At 35.7% G+C, this 16,980-nt stretch overlaps 1 protein-coding gene across 2 annotated transcripts in view; it reads left to right on the top strand.

Moving 5' to 3' along the window:
• Nucleotides 1–16,980, top strand: part of USP34 (ubiquitin specific peptidase 34) — a 241,337-nt gene that overhangs the window by 99,784 nt on the left and 124,573 nt on the right. For both annotated transcript variants that reach the window (XM_037048000.1, XM_037048001.1), the window contains exons 17-20: nucleotides 2,481–2,596; nucleotides 2,682–2,809; nucleotides 10,972–11,061; nucleotides 13,936–14,031. In XM_037048000.1, coding sequence (XP_036903895.1) covers nucleotides 2,481–2,596; nucleotides 2,682–2,809; nucleotides 10,972–11,061; nucleotides 13,936–14,031 — 430 coding nt within the window. The remainder of the gene's footprint in view (nucleotides 1–2,480; nucleotides 2,597–2,681; nucleotides 2,810–10,971; nucleotides 11,062–13,935; nucleotides 14,032–16,980) is intronic.

Here is a 16,980-nt window from a genome sequence, read left to right as displayed (position 1 = left end):
CCATCCCAACCCCCCGCCAGTGCTCCGCACCTTCCACCCCCTTAGTTTTTGTCCATGTGTCCTTTATACTTGTTCCTGTAAACCCTTCCCCTTTCCCCCTGAAATTCCCTCCCCTCGCCCCTCTGGACAGTGTCAGCCTGTTCTCTGTTTCAGTGTATTTGGTTCTATTTTGCTTGCTTGTTTGTTTTGTTGTTTAGGTTCCTGTTAAAGATGAGATCATATGGTATTTGTCTTTCACCGCCTGGCTTATTTCACTCAGCATAATGCTTTCCAGTTCTCATTAAAAATCTTTTTTTAAAATATATTTTATTGATTATACCATTACAGTTGTTCTATTTCCCCCCTTCATTCCCCTCCACCCGCACACTCCCTCCCCCACCATTCTCCCCCCTTAGTTTATAACCACGTGTCTCAAGTTCTTTAGATTCTATATTTCCCCTACTATTCTTGCCCTCCCCGCTATCTATTTTCTACCTACTGTCTGTGCTATTTTCTGTACCTTCTCCCCACTTCTCCTCCTCCCACTCCCCTGTTGCTAACCCTCCATGTGTTCTTCATTTCTATGGTTCCACTCCTGATCTAGCTGTCCTCTTGTTTTGCTTTTGTTTTAGGTGTGTTTGTAAATAACTGTGAGTTTGCTGTCCTTTCACTGTTAACATTTTTCATCTTCTTTTTCTTATATAAGTCCCTTTAGCATTTCATATAATAAGGGCTTGGTCATGATGAACTCCTTGAACTTGACCTTATCTGAGAAGCACTTTATCTGTCCTGCCAGTCTAAATGAAAACTTTGCTGGATAAAGCAATCTTGGCTGTAGGTCTTTGGATTTCATGACTTGGAATACTTCTTTCCAGCCCCTTCTTGCCTGTAAGGTCTCTTTTGAGAAATCCGCTGACAGTCTGATGGGTACTCCTTTGTAGGTGACTGTCCCCTTATCCCTTGCTGCTTCTAGGATTCTCTCCTTCATTTTGGTCTTGGCTAATGTAATTATGATGTGCCTTGGTGTGTTCCTTCTTGGGTCCAACTTCTTTGGGACTCTCTGAGCTTCCTGGATTTCCTGGAAGTCTATTTCCTTTGCCAGACTGGGGAAGTTCTCCTTTATTATTTGTTCAAATAAGTTTTCCACTCGTGGCTGTTTCTTTCCCCCTTCTGGTACCCCTATAATCCGGATGTTGGAATGTTTAAAGATGTCCTGGAGGTTCCTAAGCCTCTCCTCATTTTGTTGAATTCTCATTTCTTCATTCCTTTCTGGTTGGATGTTTCATTCTTCCTTCTGGTCCATTCCATTGATTTGAGTCCCAGTTTCCTTTCCATCACTATTGGTTTCCTGGACATCTCCCTTCATTTCAATTAGTTTAGCCTTCATTTGTTCCTCTAATTTGTGACTATAATCAACCAGTTCTGTGAGCATCCTGATAAACAGTGTCTTGAATTGTGCTTCTGAGAGGCTGGCAATTTCTTGGTTGCTGAGAGTTATCGGCTCTGGGACTTTGAGTTCTTCTTGCGCCATCTTTTGGGCTGTTCGTGCCTGTTCCGTAGCAGGATCAGAGCCCTAAAGTGTTTACTAGAGCATGGCAACTCAGTCGCTGGGTTGTGACGTTGTATGTGGGGACGGGGTCAAAGAGGAACAATGGCGTCCCATCTGCCACCTCCTGCTGCCACCTCCTGCCGCGGCCCCCACCGGTGCCCCAGCTGCCACCGTCACCGGGCCCATGCGTTTCATCCCACTGCACTCGAGTGTGCCGCCGCCATCAGCCCTCGCCCCCTGGGGCCTGCGTGGTCCGTCTCATTGTGCGTGAATGTTCGACCGCGGTCAGTCTGCCACACACCCTGACTGGGTCCGGGCTACCTGCACGCCTGGGTGGGGGGATCTGTCCTGCCCGACCCTGCTCGCTGGTGGCTCTGCCCCTCTTACCGTCCCCGTTGAACTGTTAGATGTAGTCGGACTTCCGTATAATTCAATTTTTCTGTCCTTTGGCTGTGTCTTTGTTCTCCAAACCTTTGTTGTATTCAAACTTGGTTGTGGGAGAAGGCACAGTGTTTCCACCTATGCCTCCATCTTGGCGGAAGTTCCTCATTAAAAATCTTTTAAATGTAGAAATACAAGACAGCTATACAGAGGTCAGTTAGAGGATTGTCCCTTGACTATAGAATTATTCCACATGAATTGTCTTCTTTATGCTCAATTTTGGTTTCAGGTATTTATGTACAGCTCTCTCAGCATGTGAAAAACATAAATCATAATTAGAAATAGTGAAGAGACTGAAAAGAAAATTCTTTTCACTTTAGTCTATTAAAATTTAAATAGTACTATTCTTGCCATACATAAAGCAACTATTGTGCTAATCTTACTGTTTTTATTTTCTTATGTAAAATATATTATTATGCTTTTGAATTGTTACCTTTGTGAATGTTATAATTTACTTCACAATTTTAGTCAACTGTTTTCCTTTATAGTGTGTTATATTTTGCCCCCTCAGGACCTGCAGTTCATAAACATCAATTCAACAGTAATGCTGTGACAGACATCAATTTGGATAATGTTTGCAAGAAAGGGAACACTTTGTTGTGGGATATAGTCCAAGATGATGATGCAGTAAGTTATTTAATATATGCAAAAGACTACAAAATTACCTCAAAATGTGATCAGGATAAACTGTAACTTTGTGTATTTTTTGTAGGTTAATCTTTCAGAAGGATTAATAAATGAAGCAGAGAAACTTCTCTGTTCCTTAGTATGTTGGTTCACGGATAGACAAATTCGAATGAGATTCATTGAAGGTTGCCTTGAAAATTTAGGAAACAACAGGTAAGTAGGAGTTTAGAAAATTTTAATGTAGTGGTCAAAGTTAATTTTGTGTATTGACTAGGTGTGGTGAATTCATAGCAGCTAATGTGCCATTATCAATCTATTTTTAGTAATTGTGGTTCTCATTTTAGGTTTAAAGACATCCTTCACAGGATTCATATTTTATCACCCAGTCTTGCTTTTTTTCAGCACTTTTTTGTCACTCTTGATTAAATCTTCTCCAAGAGAAACAAAAAAGTAGCAAAAGTAGTTACTCTCTTCTTTACTTTGGAACATGGTGTTCAAATTTACTCTATGTTCCTCAAATTTACTTCCTTTACTCTGTGTTCAAATTGTAGTTAAATGTTCTTGAAATGTGTCATATTACATGTAAAGGAACATAAGTGAAGTAAACTTAAGCTGCATGAAACATTTTGATGATGGCATTGTTCTTTCATTTGGGTATATCATCTGTGTCTTGAACTTCTGTAGTGTATAAAGATTTAGATTATTGTTTTTCTCTGTTTAACTCTGCCATATATTTATAGTCTTCTTATTGAAGGCCAAATGCTTACAAGTTTTTTTATTTTCTTTTTTGGTGGTCATTGTTTACTTCTGTTCTAGGGTATAACCTCAGGTTTTCCTTGTCTTATACTGCTTTGATAATGTTTCTTTTTCTGTGATAGTGAATTCAGTTATTAATTGAATATGTTACTGATATTAAATAATGTTTTCAGCTTAACTCTCCCCACAACTGATATAAATGTCTAATTTTACTGAATAATAAATTGCTTCAAAATTTTTTTTACCTACTTAAGTTACGAAGTGTATGTGCAATATTTTCTACTTTTGATCTTTAAGGGGCTATAATTTGGACAATCAAATAGAAAAATGTGCAGTTATGAGAAATCACTAATAAACCTCTCAGTGGATCAGTTGCCTCATTTGGTGTATAGTGTTTAAAAAGAGTGCTTTTAATGGCTGGATGATATTTCATCATGTATATGGGTGTTATAGCAGTTAACTTAAAAATACTGTGTTTTAAAAGTCTTTGTGGAACCAGTGAACAGTTTAAGTGGTGTTATAAATTTTATGTTCCTCCTACGTGCATTTACATACTCTGTGACTTTCCACCATTAAGTATGTGCCCTAAGAAACTCCTCCAGATAGTTAACAAAAGACACATTCAAGAATGTTCATGGTAGCACTATTCAAAATAAGTAAACATTCTTTGTGCAACCATCCAAATGCTAAAAACTGAATAGGAAGGCAAATCAAATTTTGGACTGTTGAGTGACATTAATAATGGATGGACTACAACTGCAGAGAGTAGCATGGATGAATCTCACAAGCATAATGCCGCATGAAAGAAGCCAGATTTATCTCTTTACTAGAACTTTATAATGTTTATAAACAGGAAGACTATTATAGTTAGTTAACAGGATAGTGGTTACTCTTGGGTTGTTAGTGACTGGAAAGGGGCGGAAAGAAAGCTTCTGGTATGCTGGTAATGATTTATTTCTTGATGTTATATTGTTTGCACAGGTATATTTACTTCCTAATACTTTGAACTGTCACTCAGGTTTATATATGTTTTTGCATGTATGTTGTACTTTTTAAAAACCTGTGTGAAAGATGAAATATCATATAGCCTGTTAGAGTCCTCTTTTCAGAGGTTATATAATGACATGGGCATATACTCACAGGCCAACTGTTATAAAGATGGCAGGCAGAATGTGAGACTGGAAAGTGGTTATTTTCTTCTAGGATTGAGTTAGTTTTTTCTTATTTGGGCTTTTCTATTTCCCATTTTTCCACCAAGAGCATATATTTATCTTATAAGTAAACTTCAAAGGGACAAAAGGAGAAATCTGTATATAAAATGAAAATTGTTAATCTGGATTTTTTATTAAGATTGAATATGTCCACCCCCCAAATTACCTGAAAATGAAATATTTTACATTTGTTTGAGGTGATCCCTGTACTTTAGTTGGTTACTTAGTGATATTTTTGAATAGCTAATGAACATAGCTATTGTGTTAAAGTTAGTTTTGTCCTCAAACTTTACTCCTTAGAGGGTTGCTATATCATGCTAGTCTTACTATAAAAGACATCAGTCCTGTGACTTTCTTCAGCCAATGACATATGTAACACATGCAGTGTATACCAGCTAAGCATACTAAAGTTACCATTGCAAATAAAAAAAAAATAGGCTCAAACATATTTTAATCATCACTAGTCTGGGTTTCCTGATACCAGTGGTTTTCAATAGGGATGATTTTCTTCCCAGACAGTATCAATGTCTTCCGGAGATACTTTTGAATGTTACACCAATGAGTAGGATTGGAAGTGCTGTCACAGGCTAGGGTTGCTACTAAACATCCCTCCATGCACAGGATAGCCCTCCTGCACAACAATGAATTATTTGGCCTAGAATGTCATTAGTGACATCAGAGTTTGAGAAATCCTATTCTAAACATAAGAATTCTTCCTCAGAACCCAGCTACCTTAATTTACCATCACAGTAAGAGAGGAAAGTTGCACAAGTGTGCTAATATATTTTTAAAAGATTTTATTTATTTTTAGAGAGAGGAGAAGGGAGGGAGAAAGGGAGGGAGAGAAACATCGTTGTGTGGTTGCCTCACACACCCCCCAACTGGGGACCTGGCCTGCACCCCATACATGTGCCCTGACTGGGAATCAAACCAATGACCCTTTGGTTTGCAGGCCAGGCCTCAATCCCATTGAACCACACCAGCCAGGGATAATATAAATAGGAAAGCTTTTCCTTATGTTAAACAAATAAGGTATTGTAACCTTAATTCATTTACCATTTTCCTGACATTTCACAAAAAAAATCACAGAGGTCTACTTAATGATGTTAATTTTTATGTGCTTATAGAGGTTTTTTGTTTCTTTATTTTCTCTATGCTAACCTTTTCATATTCTTTCTGGTTCCTCACCATGGTTTACAAGACCTCTGAATGTTTTTTTTTTGTTTGTTTTTGCTTTTCTATGGTCATATTACAACCTATTTTAAAGAATGAAGGTAGCTTTTTTTTTGAACAGTAGCTTGGACTCATTACATCTCAGGAAACAGATTTGAAAAAGAAAATTACAGTCTTCCATAAGTCGCTCATAAGTCTATGATTTATATGGACCCATTGAAAATACATTTTCTAAAATGCCTGCATTGTCTTTCTCTGCTATATGCAACATTCGCCTTGTGCACATTTATCCCTAGGCAGATTGGTTTATAAGGCATATAATATTTTGGCAATGCAGCAAGTTTAAAATTATAGAAACAGTAGAATATGTTTGAAGAATGTTGTCATAATAATGTGAGAGTGAGACAAAGTAGCTCCCACAGTAAAAAGTCTGTTACTTATCGGCTTAATGTTTGTACCAAGGATGAGTGATGTAAGATTGCTGTCCAATGAGTAGGGTTGGGTAATAGTCAAGCCCATTTAGTTTCTATGTTTACTAGAAAGCAGTCCACATCTGGTACCTTGCACCCCTGAAATTCTGCTTCCCAAGAGTTGAACTGAGACTCTGGGAATGACGTATCCAATGAGCTTTTTGCGGGGGGGGAGGGGCATTGATTTTTGTAGGTACTTGAACCCATGCGCTCAAATTTTTTCCTTCGTGTACAAATGCTTTTTTGAGTGAAATGATTGCATGTGTCAGGGATCCTGTATATAAAGGTTCAGTTAATTAAAAAATGGATGGTACTTTATACTTTCTTTATTATGTTTTTTCCTCCATATAACTGTATTATATAAAGGATTTCTTGTTAACTCTTGGTATAAATAGTTCATATGGAAAAAGACATAATACAATAATTAATAAATAGTAACACAAAAATAAACTCTGTTTTACTACTGTAAACCTACTTTTGCCCACCCCTGTATTATAATCTATGAGGCTGAATAAGTAGCATTTTGAAGAACACATTAGTTTTCTTAAAATATGCAGTCCTGGATTATGAAAAAGTTGTTCATACATGACTTTGTGAAGACCACCAGCAAATGTATTCATTCTACTACGTCAACATGATTGCCTAGTACAGCAATTTTCAACCTTTTTATTTCATGGCACACACAAACTAATTACTAAAATTTTGCCACACATGAAAAAAATGTGTTTTTGCTGATTTGAAAAAATTTTTATTAATTTTGATTCATTCACATTGGATGGCTATTGTCTGTTGGCTGTTGTCATTTTTTAACTTGACAATCTAAGAGAAAAGAGCTCAGTGCCCCTAACTCATCAGGTGTTACAGGTTTTAAAAATTCTTGAGTCATACTACTGTACTGTGGCACATAGGTTGAAAAATCTTTGGCCTAGTAGTTAATAAACTTCTGGTTACAACGAAAGCTCTTATACTCGGGCAAAGAACTAGGGAAGTTTAGAGTAGTGGCAGTTTTCTTGAGTCTAAAATTAGTATCTTGTTACTCTTGGTCATCGACCCTTTTTGACTTAAACATGTTGTTGTCCAGGATTGTAGTTTAGGTATTTTAAAAGTTTCATCCTTGGAAGAATTTTTGAAATACAAGTTTGAATATAACGTTTTTAAATTTAGTTTTGTAAGCATTCAGCTATCAAAGCTGAATTTCAGTTAATATTGAAATACTATTGTGTCCAAGCAAATAAATTATCTTCCTCATTTTGTATGTTATTAATTTTTAGTCTATAATTACATAACTTTATATCATTTTTCCTTTTAAATTTACCAGTTTAAATATAATATTGCAGTGTTTTGAGATCACTTTGAGTTTGAATTTAGTAATTTATTATAAAGTGTCTTTGAATTTATAACTCTTAAAGTGGCTTCTATATTGGAAATTTTTTAAGGTAAAAATTCAGAATTTTTCTGATAATCTTAGGAAAGATTTTAAAATGTTTTAGGATCTAATATTTAATCATTTCTTGATAATTCAGTGAGTATATAAAAATTGCAAAGAAAAATGTTCCACTTGGAGTCAGAGTAGAGGGAAGGTGGGTCTCATTTTCACATTCTTTCCATATTTCTGTTTTTGGTTTTTCTTCTTCTTTTTGTTTTTTTTCCCCCCCACATTGATATGTGAGAGAAACATTGGCCTGACCAGGGATCAAACCTATAATCTGGATACGTGCCCTGATCAGGGATCAAACCCGCAATCTTTGGTGCACAGGGCAATACTTCAACAAGTTGAGCCACCTGGCCATAGTTTGACTCTTCTTTTAAATGATCCACAGCATTGTCCACTCAACCAATGTCCATTCACCACCTGGCTTCCTATTTTCTAATGTCCTCTTATGCTTTCTTCTACATTATATTTTAGAAAATGAAAACATGTTTATTGTAGGAAATTTGGAGAGTAGTTTTAAACCATCCAGATTCTTAACACCATTGACTGCAAACAGATAATTTAATAAAATTGGCAGAAAACATATAATTATGGCCTGCTATAAAATTTGCCATAGTTTCTTATCTCTTTTTTTAAGAAATGCAGAAGTATAGGAGGCTCCTTTATTTTTTTTTAAACCCTCACTGGAGGACATGTTTATTGATTTTAGAGAGAGAGGGAGAAAAACATGGATGTGAGAGAGAAACATAATTGGTTGTCTCATTGGCACCCTAACTGGGACTGAATCAGCAACCCAAGTGCATGCAATGACCAGGAATTGAAAGAGTTCCTGTCATGGGATGATAATCCAGCCAACTCAGCCTTACTGGCAAGAGCGCCTTAGTTTCTTCTTAAAGAAAATAATAAATGTACCTCTTTCTAGTATTTATTTCTTTGTATTAGAAAACCATTATTGAAATTACACCAGGCAAACAATTTTCAAATATGCTCTTTTGATTTTAGATGAACTTTTTCTATATTTTTTCTTTTTTCTTGTGATATCTCTACTGATTTTACGCTTGTAAGGAAAGGTCAGTGACTTCAACCCATGTGCTATGGCACACTGGTGTGCCATAAGCATTTTTAAAACATGCAGCACCTGTCTGTTTAGTCAGGAGTACTGACTGACCTCCTTTTCCTTAGATTGCCAAATTAAAAAACGATAATAGCCAAGATAACAATAGCTGTCCTGTGTGAATGAATCAAAATTACACTGACTTTTGGCCAAATAGGCAAAGATAAAATTTTTTGGTTTGTTGCAGAATTTTAGTAATTAGTTTGTGTGTGCCATGAGATGAGAGTGTTTGAAAATTGTTGCCTTAGGTATATACATAAATGGAGTCTCACAGGGTTTTAAGAAACTGACAGGGTTTCGCCAGTCATATTTAAAAATATGCTTTAAGGCCTGGTAACTCTGGCTTAGTTGGTTGGAGTGTCATTCGTATACCAAAGGTTGGAGATTTGATTCCCAGTCAGTGCACATAAGTAGGTTGTAGGTTCAGACCCTGGGTGGGGGAAGAATAGGAGGCAACTGATCAGTGTTTCTCTCTTGTATCGATGTTTCTCTCTCTCTCAAATCAGTAAACATATTTTCAAAAATTTAAAGTAATGCACTTTAAAATGTTGATGTTTTAATAAGACAGTGTTTGCTCATTGAGCACACATTAATGGTAGATACACTAAATAAAGGAATATTCTTTAGATGATGATGATGAAGTGGAAAGGTGTTATTTATTGTACAATTGTCATGGTCATCTTTTCTGTTGACAGTTGAGGAAACATGAATATAGTGAGTGGAGTCTTGTAGGTAGATGTTTAGGTAAAGAGCATCGCCAAATAGAGGCAATAGCAGAGGCTCTGGAATGTGCTTGTGTGATTTGAAAGGATTGCGGGGGGGAAAAAAGATTAGAAGGAAATTAAGTTAGACTAAGAGGAGGAATAAGTACAATCACACAAGGCTTTGTAGTCCAATTTAAATACTTTGGATTTAATTCATAAGTAGGAAGTTTTCCCTTTAAATTCTGCTCCTGTATTCAACCACTGTTTTCCTCTCACTCAGCCCCTTACTGTGATATCCCTGGTACTCTTCTCAAAGAGTAGGAATTTGGGGGGACTTAACTTGTACACTAGACTTGTGGTTAGGGTGCCAGCTTTGGTCTTTCTAAAATTTCTTTCAGCCCTGGCTGGTGTAGTTTAGTGGATTGAGCTCAAGGGGTCACCAGTTCAATTCCCAGTGAGGGCACATTCTTGGACTGCTGGCCAGGTCCCCAGTACAGGATGTGTGAAAGGCAACCACACATTGATGTTTCTCTCCCTCTCTTCCTCCTTCTCTTGTCCTTCCTCTAAATAAATAAATAACATCTTTAAAAATAAAAGATAAAATAAAAATTCTTTCAAGAAGCTATATTGGCTTCTGAGCTTAAAAAAATCAGTATCTCATTAGTTTGACATTCTTTTGCGACTCACGGGGCCAACCTACTTGCTTAGTAAGACTTCTGGGATTTGTATGTTAGTATCTTACATACACTTCTTCCTTTGAGAACATAGGCATATTCAGATTTATTTGCATGTGAGTGGTTTCCTATCCCTTTTTGCTTGTCATAGTTGGTGTATATTGTGTGCTTTCATTATTAACATGGCTCCTAATGCAGTTGATTCTCAACTTGAAAGCAGATCATATTAAATGAGATTTAGAGAGAAAAATTGTAATTTGTATAGTGTGAAAAAAATGTTATCTACATTATTACTTTTCAGAATGTAGTCCACTAACCAGCATTTTATCACTAATGGTCTTGTTATAAATGCAAAATTTCTGAACCTGCTTTAGTCCTATTGAATAACAATTTGCATTTTAACAAGATTCCCTCAGGTGAATCAAATGTACATTAAATTTTCAGAAACCCACTCTAGATAATTTACCTAAGCTTCTGCTTCCAGTTTTCCTGGATTAAATTCTCAGAAATCCCCATGACTTGTTAAAGAATATATACTTTATGAAAAAAGTTTATTTTTAAATGTTCTTCACTTGCTTTTACACTCTGATATTTATAGTTTATTTTAGTTTAAAAGACTTAGATTGGTATTGTAAAATTTGATTTCTTGCTTTAGTATATAAAATAAATTTGTACGTCAGAAGAAAAAATTTGTAATATTTGTATGAGAAATATAAATGTAAATTTTATTAAATTCTTTTTTATTTAAGATTTTAAATAATTAAATTTCTGTAAAAAGCCAGAATTACTGATAGTAGTTAAAATTATTTTATTCTCTAAATACCTGTTTTTATTGTTTCAGATCGGTAGTAATTTCACTTCGGCTTCTTCCAAAACTGTTTGGTACTTTTCAGCAGTTTGGGAGTAGTTATGATACACATTGGATTACAATGTAAGTAAATAAAAGAAATGTATTTATTATAAAGATTTTTAAAAAATCATAGTTATCAAACAAGGTTTTGAATAACTAGTAGTTTTTATTTTGTATGTACTAGGAAAATTTGATTTTTGTGTAATTCAGATATTATTTTTAGATTTAACTGCTAAATCTTCCAGTTAGCCCCATAGAAATTATATCTCCATCAGCAGGAAAATCTTACTTTTTGTATTCATTGCAGTTGGAGAAAAATATTTTAGCAAGTAATGCACTAATTTTAGGGTGAAGATTTTTAGTATATGTGGCCATAGCAACTCCTGAAGAAGATCCACACTAAAATAAACACTCCAAGGTGTTTTTCATTTTACTAGAAATTGGTTCTAGACATTACATTATGTTAGAGATAATCTGAATACCACCCTAAACTCTTTTACCTTTATATAGAAATTATGATTAATGACTGTTAAGGAGTTCTTTCAAGGATAGTACTTTGTAAAATTGATTCAGCTTTTGGTAATATAGAGAAAGCTATCACAGGTACCTCATTGAATCTATAAGAGTATATTGCTTTATTCAAAATAGACTTTTGAGAGAGATTTCAGAGACATTTAAATTTTAGGAAAAATTAGACCTTCAATTCATTTTTGAAGTCAAATTGGATGGCTTTTTACCTAATATCTCAAATCTAAGATGAGGTAGTGAGAGCACTTGTATTTGTTTGTTTTTAAAATGAGTAACATTAAAAAAAAGAACACTTGGAAATCTATAGTTCTAAATAGGATGAAGTTCTTCTGAGTTATAACCCTTGCTTATTTACTCTTTCAAAGGAGATCTGTTTAATGTGGTGAACCTCTATTATTCTTTTAAAAGCATCTTAGTCCTCTTCAGTTAATATTACAATATGACTGTAGTGACTGTTGTATTTGTGAATGCCAGGAAGGTCCTTGAGATGCTAAACACAAGAATGGAGGAAAACATTTAGCATCCTTTAAGTACAAGAATACCATGAGTCCTATTTCATTGATGCTTCCCATAGTGTTTAAATGACTGAACTACAAAATTCTAAAGTATGAAAGGGTTTCTTGGTCTAATTGGTGATACATTGTGGGCATTTGAGGGAGTTCATGTTAAGGAGTAAGAAAGGGTGTAACAAACAATCTTGTAGAAAATTGTTAGAGGCAAACTGAATATTAAGCTATTAATCCTTACTAAGTACCTCAACCTAAGTATATTAGTTGAAGCCCTTTTAGCTTGTTCTTCAAACTGAATGTAAATAAGCTCAGTTAGTGACAGATCACAGGATTTTTAACATGAGACTGGAATCCTAAATCTTACCAGGAGTTCTCTTTTAAAAGAACCCTGAACTTCCTATGGTTAGTTGGCATCAATAATAGCCAAAACTTTAACTTACTGTGAGTCTTTTATGTGCAACAGCACTCAACATTTGGTACATGTTATCTCAAACTCTTATGACCCATAATTTGAAATTGGAAGCTGTTATCCCTGGTCCTCTTAGTTTTGTTCAGTAAAAAGACTTAAAGAGGTCAAGTTACTTACACAAATCCATGGAGCAAGTGTGTTAGAACTAGTTTTGTTTCTACCACTTGATTGTCATTAAATGATTGTAAAGGCAAGAGTAACTTCTTTTGAAAAGAGAGCTATAGCAAGAACATGTAAATTACATTAGAAGTTTTGGAATATTAATCCTTTTGTATTTGTACATTTAGCAGGTATATTGCTAGTAAGTAATGTGTGAGATAGATTATTGTGGAAGTAAAGGACCCTGGTGTCTCTGATTGTGTTTATCACTATTTCTTTTTTTATTTTAGTGTTTCTGATTATGTTGGAGCTTAATGTCTGAATATTTCTTTGATTTAAAAAGTTGTTAAAAAATAAACAAATTATTTATTGACAGTAAAAATTCTGATTTAGTAAGTTTATATTGTATGGGGTTCTGTATGCCAGGCACTCTGCTAAATTCTGCTAAATAATGACCAACGCACACAATCTATCCTCATATGGACTATATTGACTGTATCATACTATTTTTAATATATTGGGTAGGTCAAAAAGTTTGTATTTTTTTTCCATAAAGTAAAAGACACATTGTTCATTTTCACCAATAACTTCATTAATTTGGATACTTTGGGTATGTTGGTTATTTCCCGTGTGGTATAATGTTGTCATCAGCATCTGGGTTTGATCACTATCAACTTCAACTGGTCGACCTGACTGTGGAGCACTGTCCCTGGAGAAATCTCCAGCATGAAACTTTGCAAACCACTTTGGATATGTTCAATCAGTCACAGCACTTTCTCCATACACTGCACAAATCTTTATTTGCAATTCAGTTGTGTTTTTACCTTTCTTGAAATAACAAAGCATAATATGCTGGGAATATCATGTATTTTCTTCCATCTTCAATGTTAAAATGGCTGCACAAAAATTCACCGTTTTTTGATAAGTTTTTTAAAAATGCATGCTGTTATAACAGCTGTCACAATACAGTCCAACAAAATTTTTTTGAGTGAAGTTCATGAAAACTAAGTACTACTAGGACCATCTTATGGGGGAAAAAAAAACCAAACGAACTTTTTGGCCAACCCAGTAAATTCATGTTAGTCATTTATTTTTAGCACTCTGCCAGACATTTTATCCCCTTCACAGGAATGGAGTATTTTGAGATTAAAAAAATGATATTGATACTTTAAATTCATAAAAATGAAGGTGCATTGTTTTATATCTTTTCACAATTCAAGTACAAATACAACCTGTAGGTTTGGCAATTAAAAGATTTTGAATTTGGAGATTTAAAATATTTTTCCTGTCCTGTGATAGATTTATTCTCTTACCTATGGCTTTAAAATTATTTTTTTTCAATTGGTTCAGGTGGGCAGAAAAAGAATTGAACATGATGAAGCTTTTCTTTGATAATTTGGTATACTATATTCAATCTGTAAGAGAAGGAAGGCAAAAACATGCACTGTAAGTATCTCTGAAGTTAGTTAATGTAAGTCTATTCTCTGAAAGATAATTTTCTAGTGTTTGTACTTTTATATAGTAAATAAATATAAACATTTCAATTGTAAGAATTTAAGAGAAAGGGTCTTTAAAAAAATTTATTTTATTGATTACGCCATTACAGTTGTCCTATTCCCCCCCCATTCCCCTCCACCCTGCACACCCCCTCCCCCACCATTCCCCTCCTTTACTTTATGTCCACATGTCACGAGTTCTTTAGATTCAATATTTCCCATACTATTCTTGCCCTGCCCACTGTCTATTTTTATTTACCGTCTATGCTACTTATTCTCTGTACCTTTTTTCTCCTCCTCCCACTTCCCTGTTGCTAACCCTCCATGTGATCTTCATTTCTATGATTCCACTCCTGATCTAGCTGTCCTCTTAGATTGCTTTTGTTTTAGGTGTGGTTGTTAGTAACTGTGAGTTTGCTGTCCTTTCACTATTCATATTTTTATGTTCTTTTTCTTAGATAAGTCCCTTTAACACTTCATATAATAAGGGCTTGGTGATGATGAACTCCTTGAACTTGACCTTATCTGAGAAGCACTTTATCTGCCCTTTCATTGTAAATGAAAGCTTTGCTGGACAGCAATTTTGGATGTAGGTCTTTGGATTTCATGACTTAGAATACTTCTTTCCGGTCCCTTCTTGCCTGTAAGGTCTCTTTTGAGAAATCCGCTGACAGTCTGATGGGAACTCCTTTGTAGGTGACTGTCCCCTTATCTCCTGCTGCTTCTAGGATTCTGTCCTTCATTTTAATCTTGGCTAATGTAATTATGATGTGCCTTGGTATGTTCCTCCTTGGATCCACCTTGTTTGGGACTCTCTGAGCTTCCTGGATTTCCTGGAAGTCTATTTCCTTTGCCAGAGTGGGGAAGTTCTCCTTTATTATTTGTTCAGATAACTTTTCCACTTGTTGCTCTCCCTCTCCCCCTTCTAGTACCCCTATAATTCGGATGGTGGAACATTTCAAGGTACCTTGGAGGTTCGTAAGCCTCTCCTCATTTTTTTGAATTCTTGTTTCTTCATTCCTTTCTGTTTGGTTGTTTCTTTCTTGTTTCTGGTCCACTCCATTGATTTGAGTCCCAGTTTCCTTCCCATCAGTATTGGTTCTCTGTGCATTTTGCTTCATTTCAATTAGTTTAGCCTTCATTTTTTTTCATCTAATTTGTGACTAAAATCAACCAGTTCTGTGAGCATCCTGATGACCAGTGTTTTGAACTGTGGGTCTGATAGGTTGGCTATCTCTTGGTTGCTTGGAATTATTGGCTCTGGGGCTTTGAGCTGTTCTTGAGCCATAATGTTTTGATCTGTTAGCACCAGTTATGTGTGAGGGGCGGAGCCTTAGTGGTTCACCAGACTGGGGCAACCAAAGTTGCTGGGTTGTGATGCTGTATGTGGGGGCGGAGTCAGAGAGGGGCAATGGCGGTCCCCTCTGCTGCTTCCCGCAGGCCGCTGGGGCCTGTGTGGTCTGTCTCACTGCTCGCTCCTTCGCCTGGTTTTTCTGCATGTGCATGTGTGACCTCGGTCAGCCAGCCGTCTTGTGCCCTCACTGGGTCCGCCCGTTGCTACCCCAGGCCTGGTATCTGCCAGCTGTCACCTGCATGACTGGGTCGGTTTGGCTGATTTTTTTCTGCGTGATCCCACTCCGCTAGCCATTGACTCTGCCCCTCTTACTGGTCTGGCTGAAATGGTTCGTTGTTGGACTTACGTGCAGTTCAATTTTCTGTGTTTTGGTTGTGTTTTTGTTACTAAAACTTTGTCGTCTTTAAACTTGGTTGTGCAAGGAGGCACAGTGTTTCCACCTATGTCTTCATCTTGGCCAGAAGTCAAAAAGGGTCTTTTTTTAAGTTGAAGAATTTTATAACAGTTATTTTTATAATAACAATTTTCAACTTTACGGAAAGTTCAACTTTTGGAAATTTCAACTTTAGTTCAACTTTACGGAAATGTAGGCTATATAACGTGTGATTTGGTTAACCTTCAGTAGTACATTCTGTTCTAAGTCATTGCTTTCAGGAACTAAAAATTAAGTTTTTCTGCAGAAATTGTCTATATCCTGTTTTAATGTATTAAGGCTTTAATTCTTAGATGTTTAAATATTTATTTTCATACAAATTAATTAATTTCAACATTTTATTTTATTATTATAATTGGATGCTAGTATTAAAAAGTTTAGGACATGTCTGGAAAATTTAAAAACTGATGGCATAAAGTGTTAATATTTCATCATTAAAAATATTCTCTATATATGTTAAAATGACTTCGGATAAGACTTTGTAGAAGTTGGTCAGTAGTAGTGCTGTGTTTAACACTTCTTGTAAGGAGGTGCCTGCCTAGACATAAACATGTAAAAATGCTTTGAGTCAGTTGGTGGGGACTGATGACCAAATTGAGGAAACCATCTCCGTGCCAGTATCAGTATGTCAGCGAGTATGAGAAGTAGCACAGTATTTACTGAGAAGATAGACACGTGGGAAACTTCCCCATAGATGGAAGCTGAGTAGATTGGAGAAGTGTTCAGAAAACTCACAGACCTTTAAGGCGTACTTTTTTTCACCTGCAGAAATGAATTTACTTATTTTTTCCCACAAAACATATTTTTTTCTTCAGCCTTTATTGTGTCCGAGAGAGTACCTCCATCTTCCCACTAACCTAAAATTTGGAAACTTGGACCTTTTTTCCCCCAAACATGAACGATGATGATGTTGATGGTAAAAATAGCTAGTGTTCATTGATATTATGTGCCAGATACCATTTAAATATCATTAACTTCAGGAAAACAACCCATTTGATGTAGGCAGTCTCATTTTAATAGTGAAAACATTTAAGCTATGAGATAAATAACTTGCCCCAGGGCACACATTTTAGAAATAGTAGAGCTAGTGTTTGTATAATTCATTTTATAAA

This window comes from Sturnira hondurensis, unplaced genomic scaffold (assembly GCF_014824575.4).
Source record: "Sturnira hondurensis isolate 20B ecotype Veracruz unplaced genomic scaffold, ASM1482457v3 Scaffold0006413, whole genome shotgun sequence".
In the NCBI taxonomy this organism is placed as follows: domain Eukaryota; kingdom Metazoa; phylum Chordata; class Mammalia; order Chiroptera; family Phyllostomidae; genus Sturnira; species Sturnira hondurensis.
Note: the sequence above shows the minus strand (reverse complement) of the source record. Positions and strands in the feature narration are given on the sequence as shown.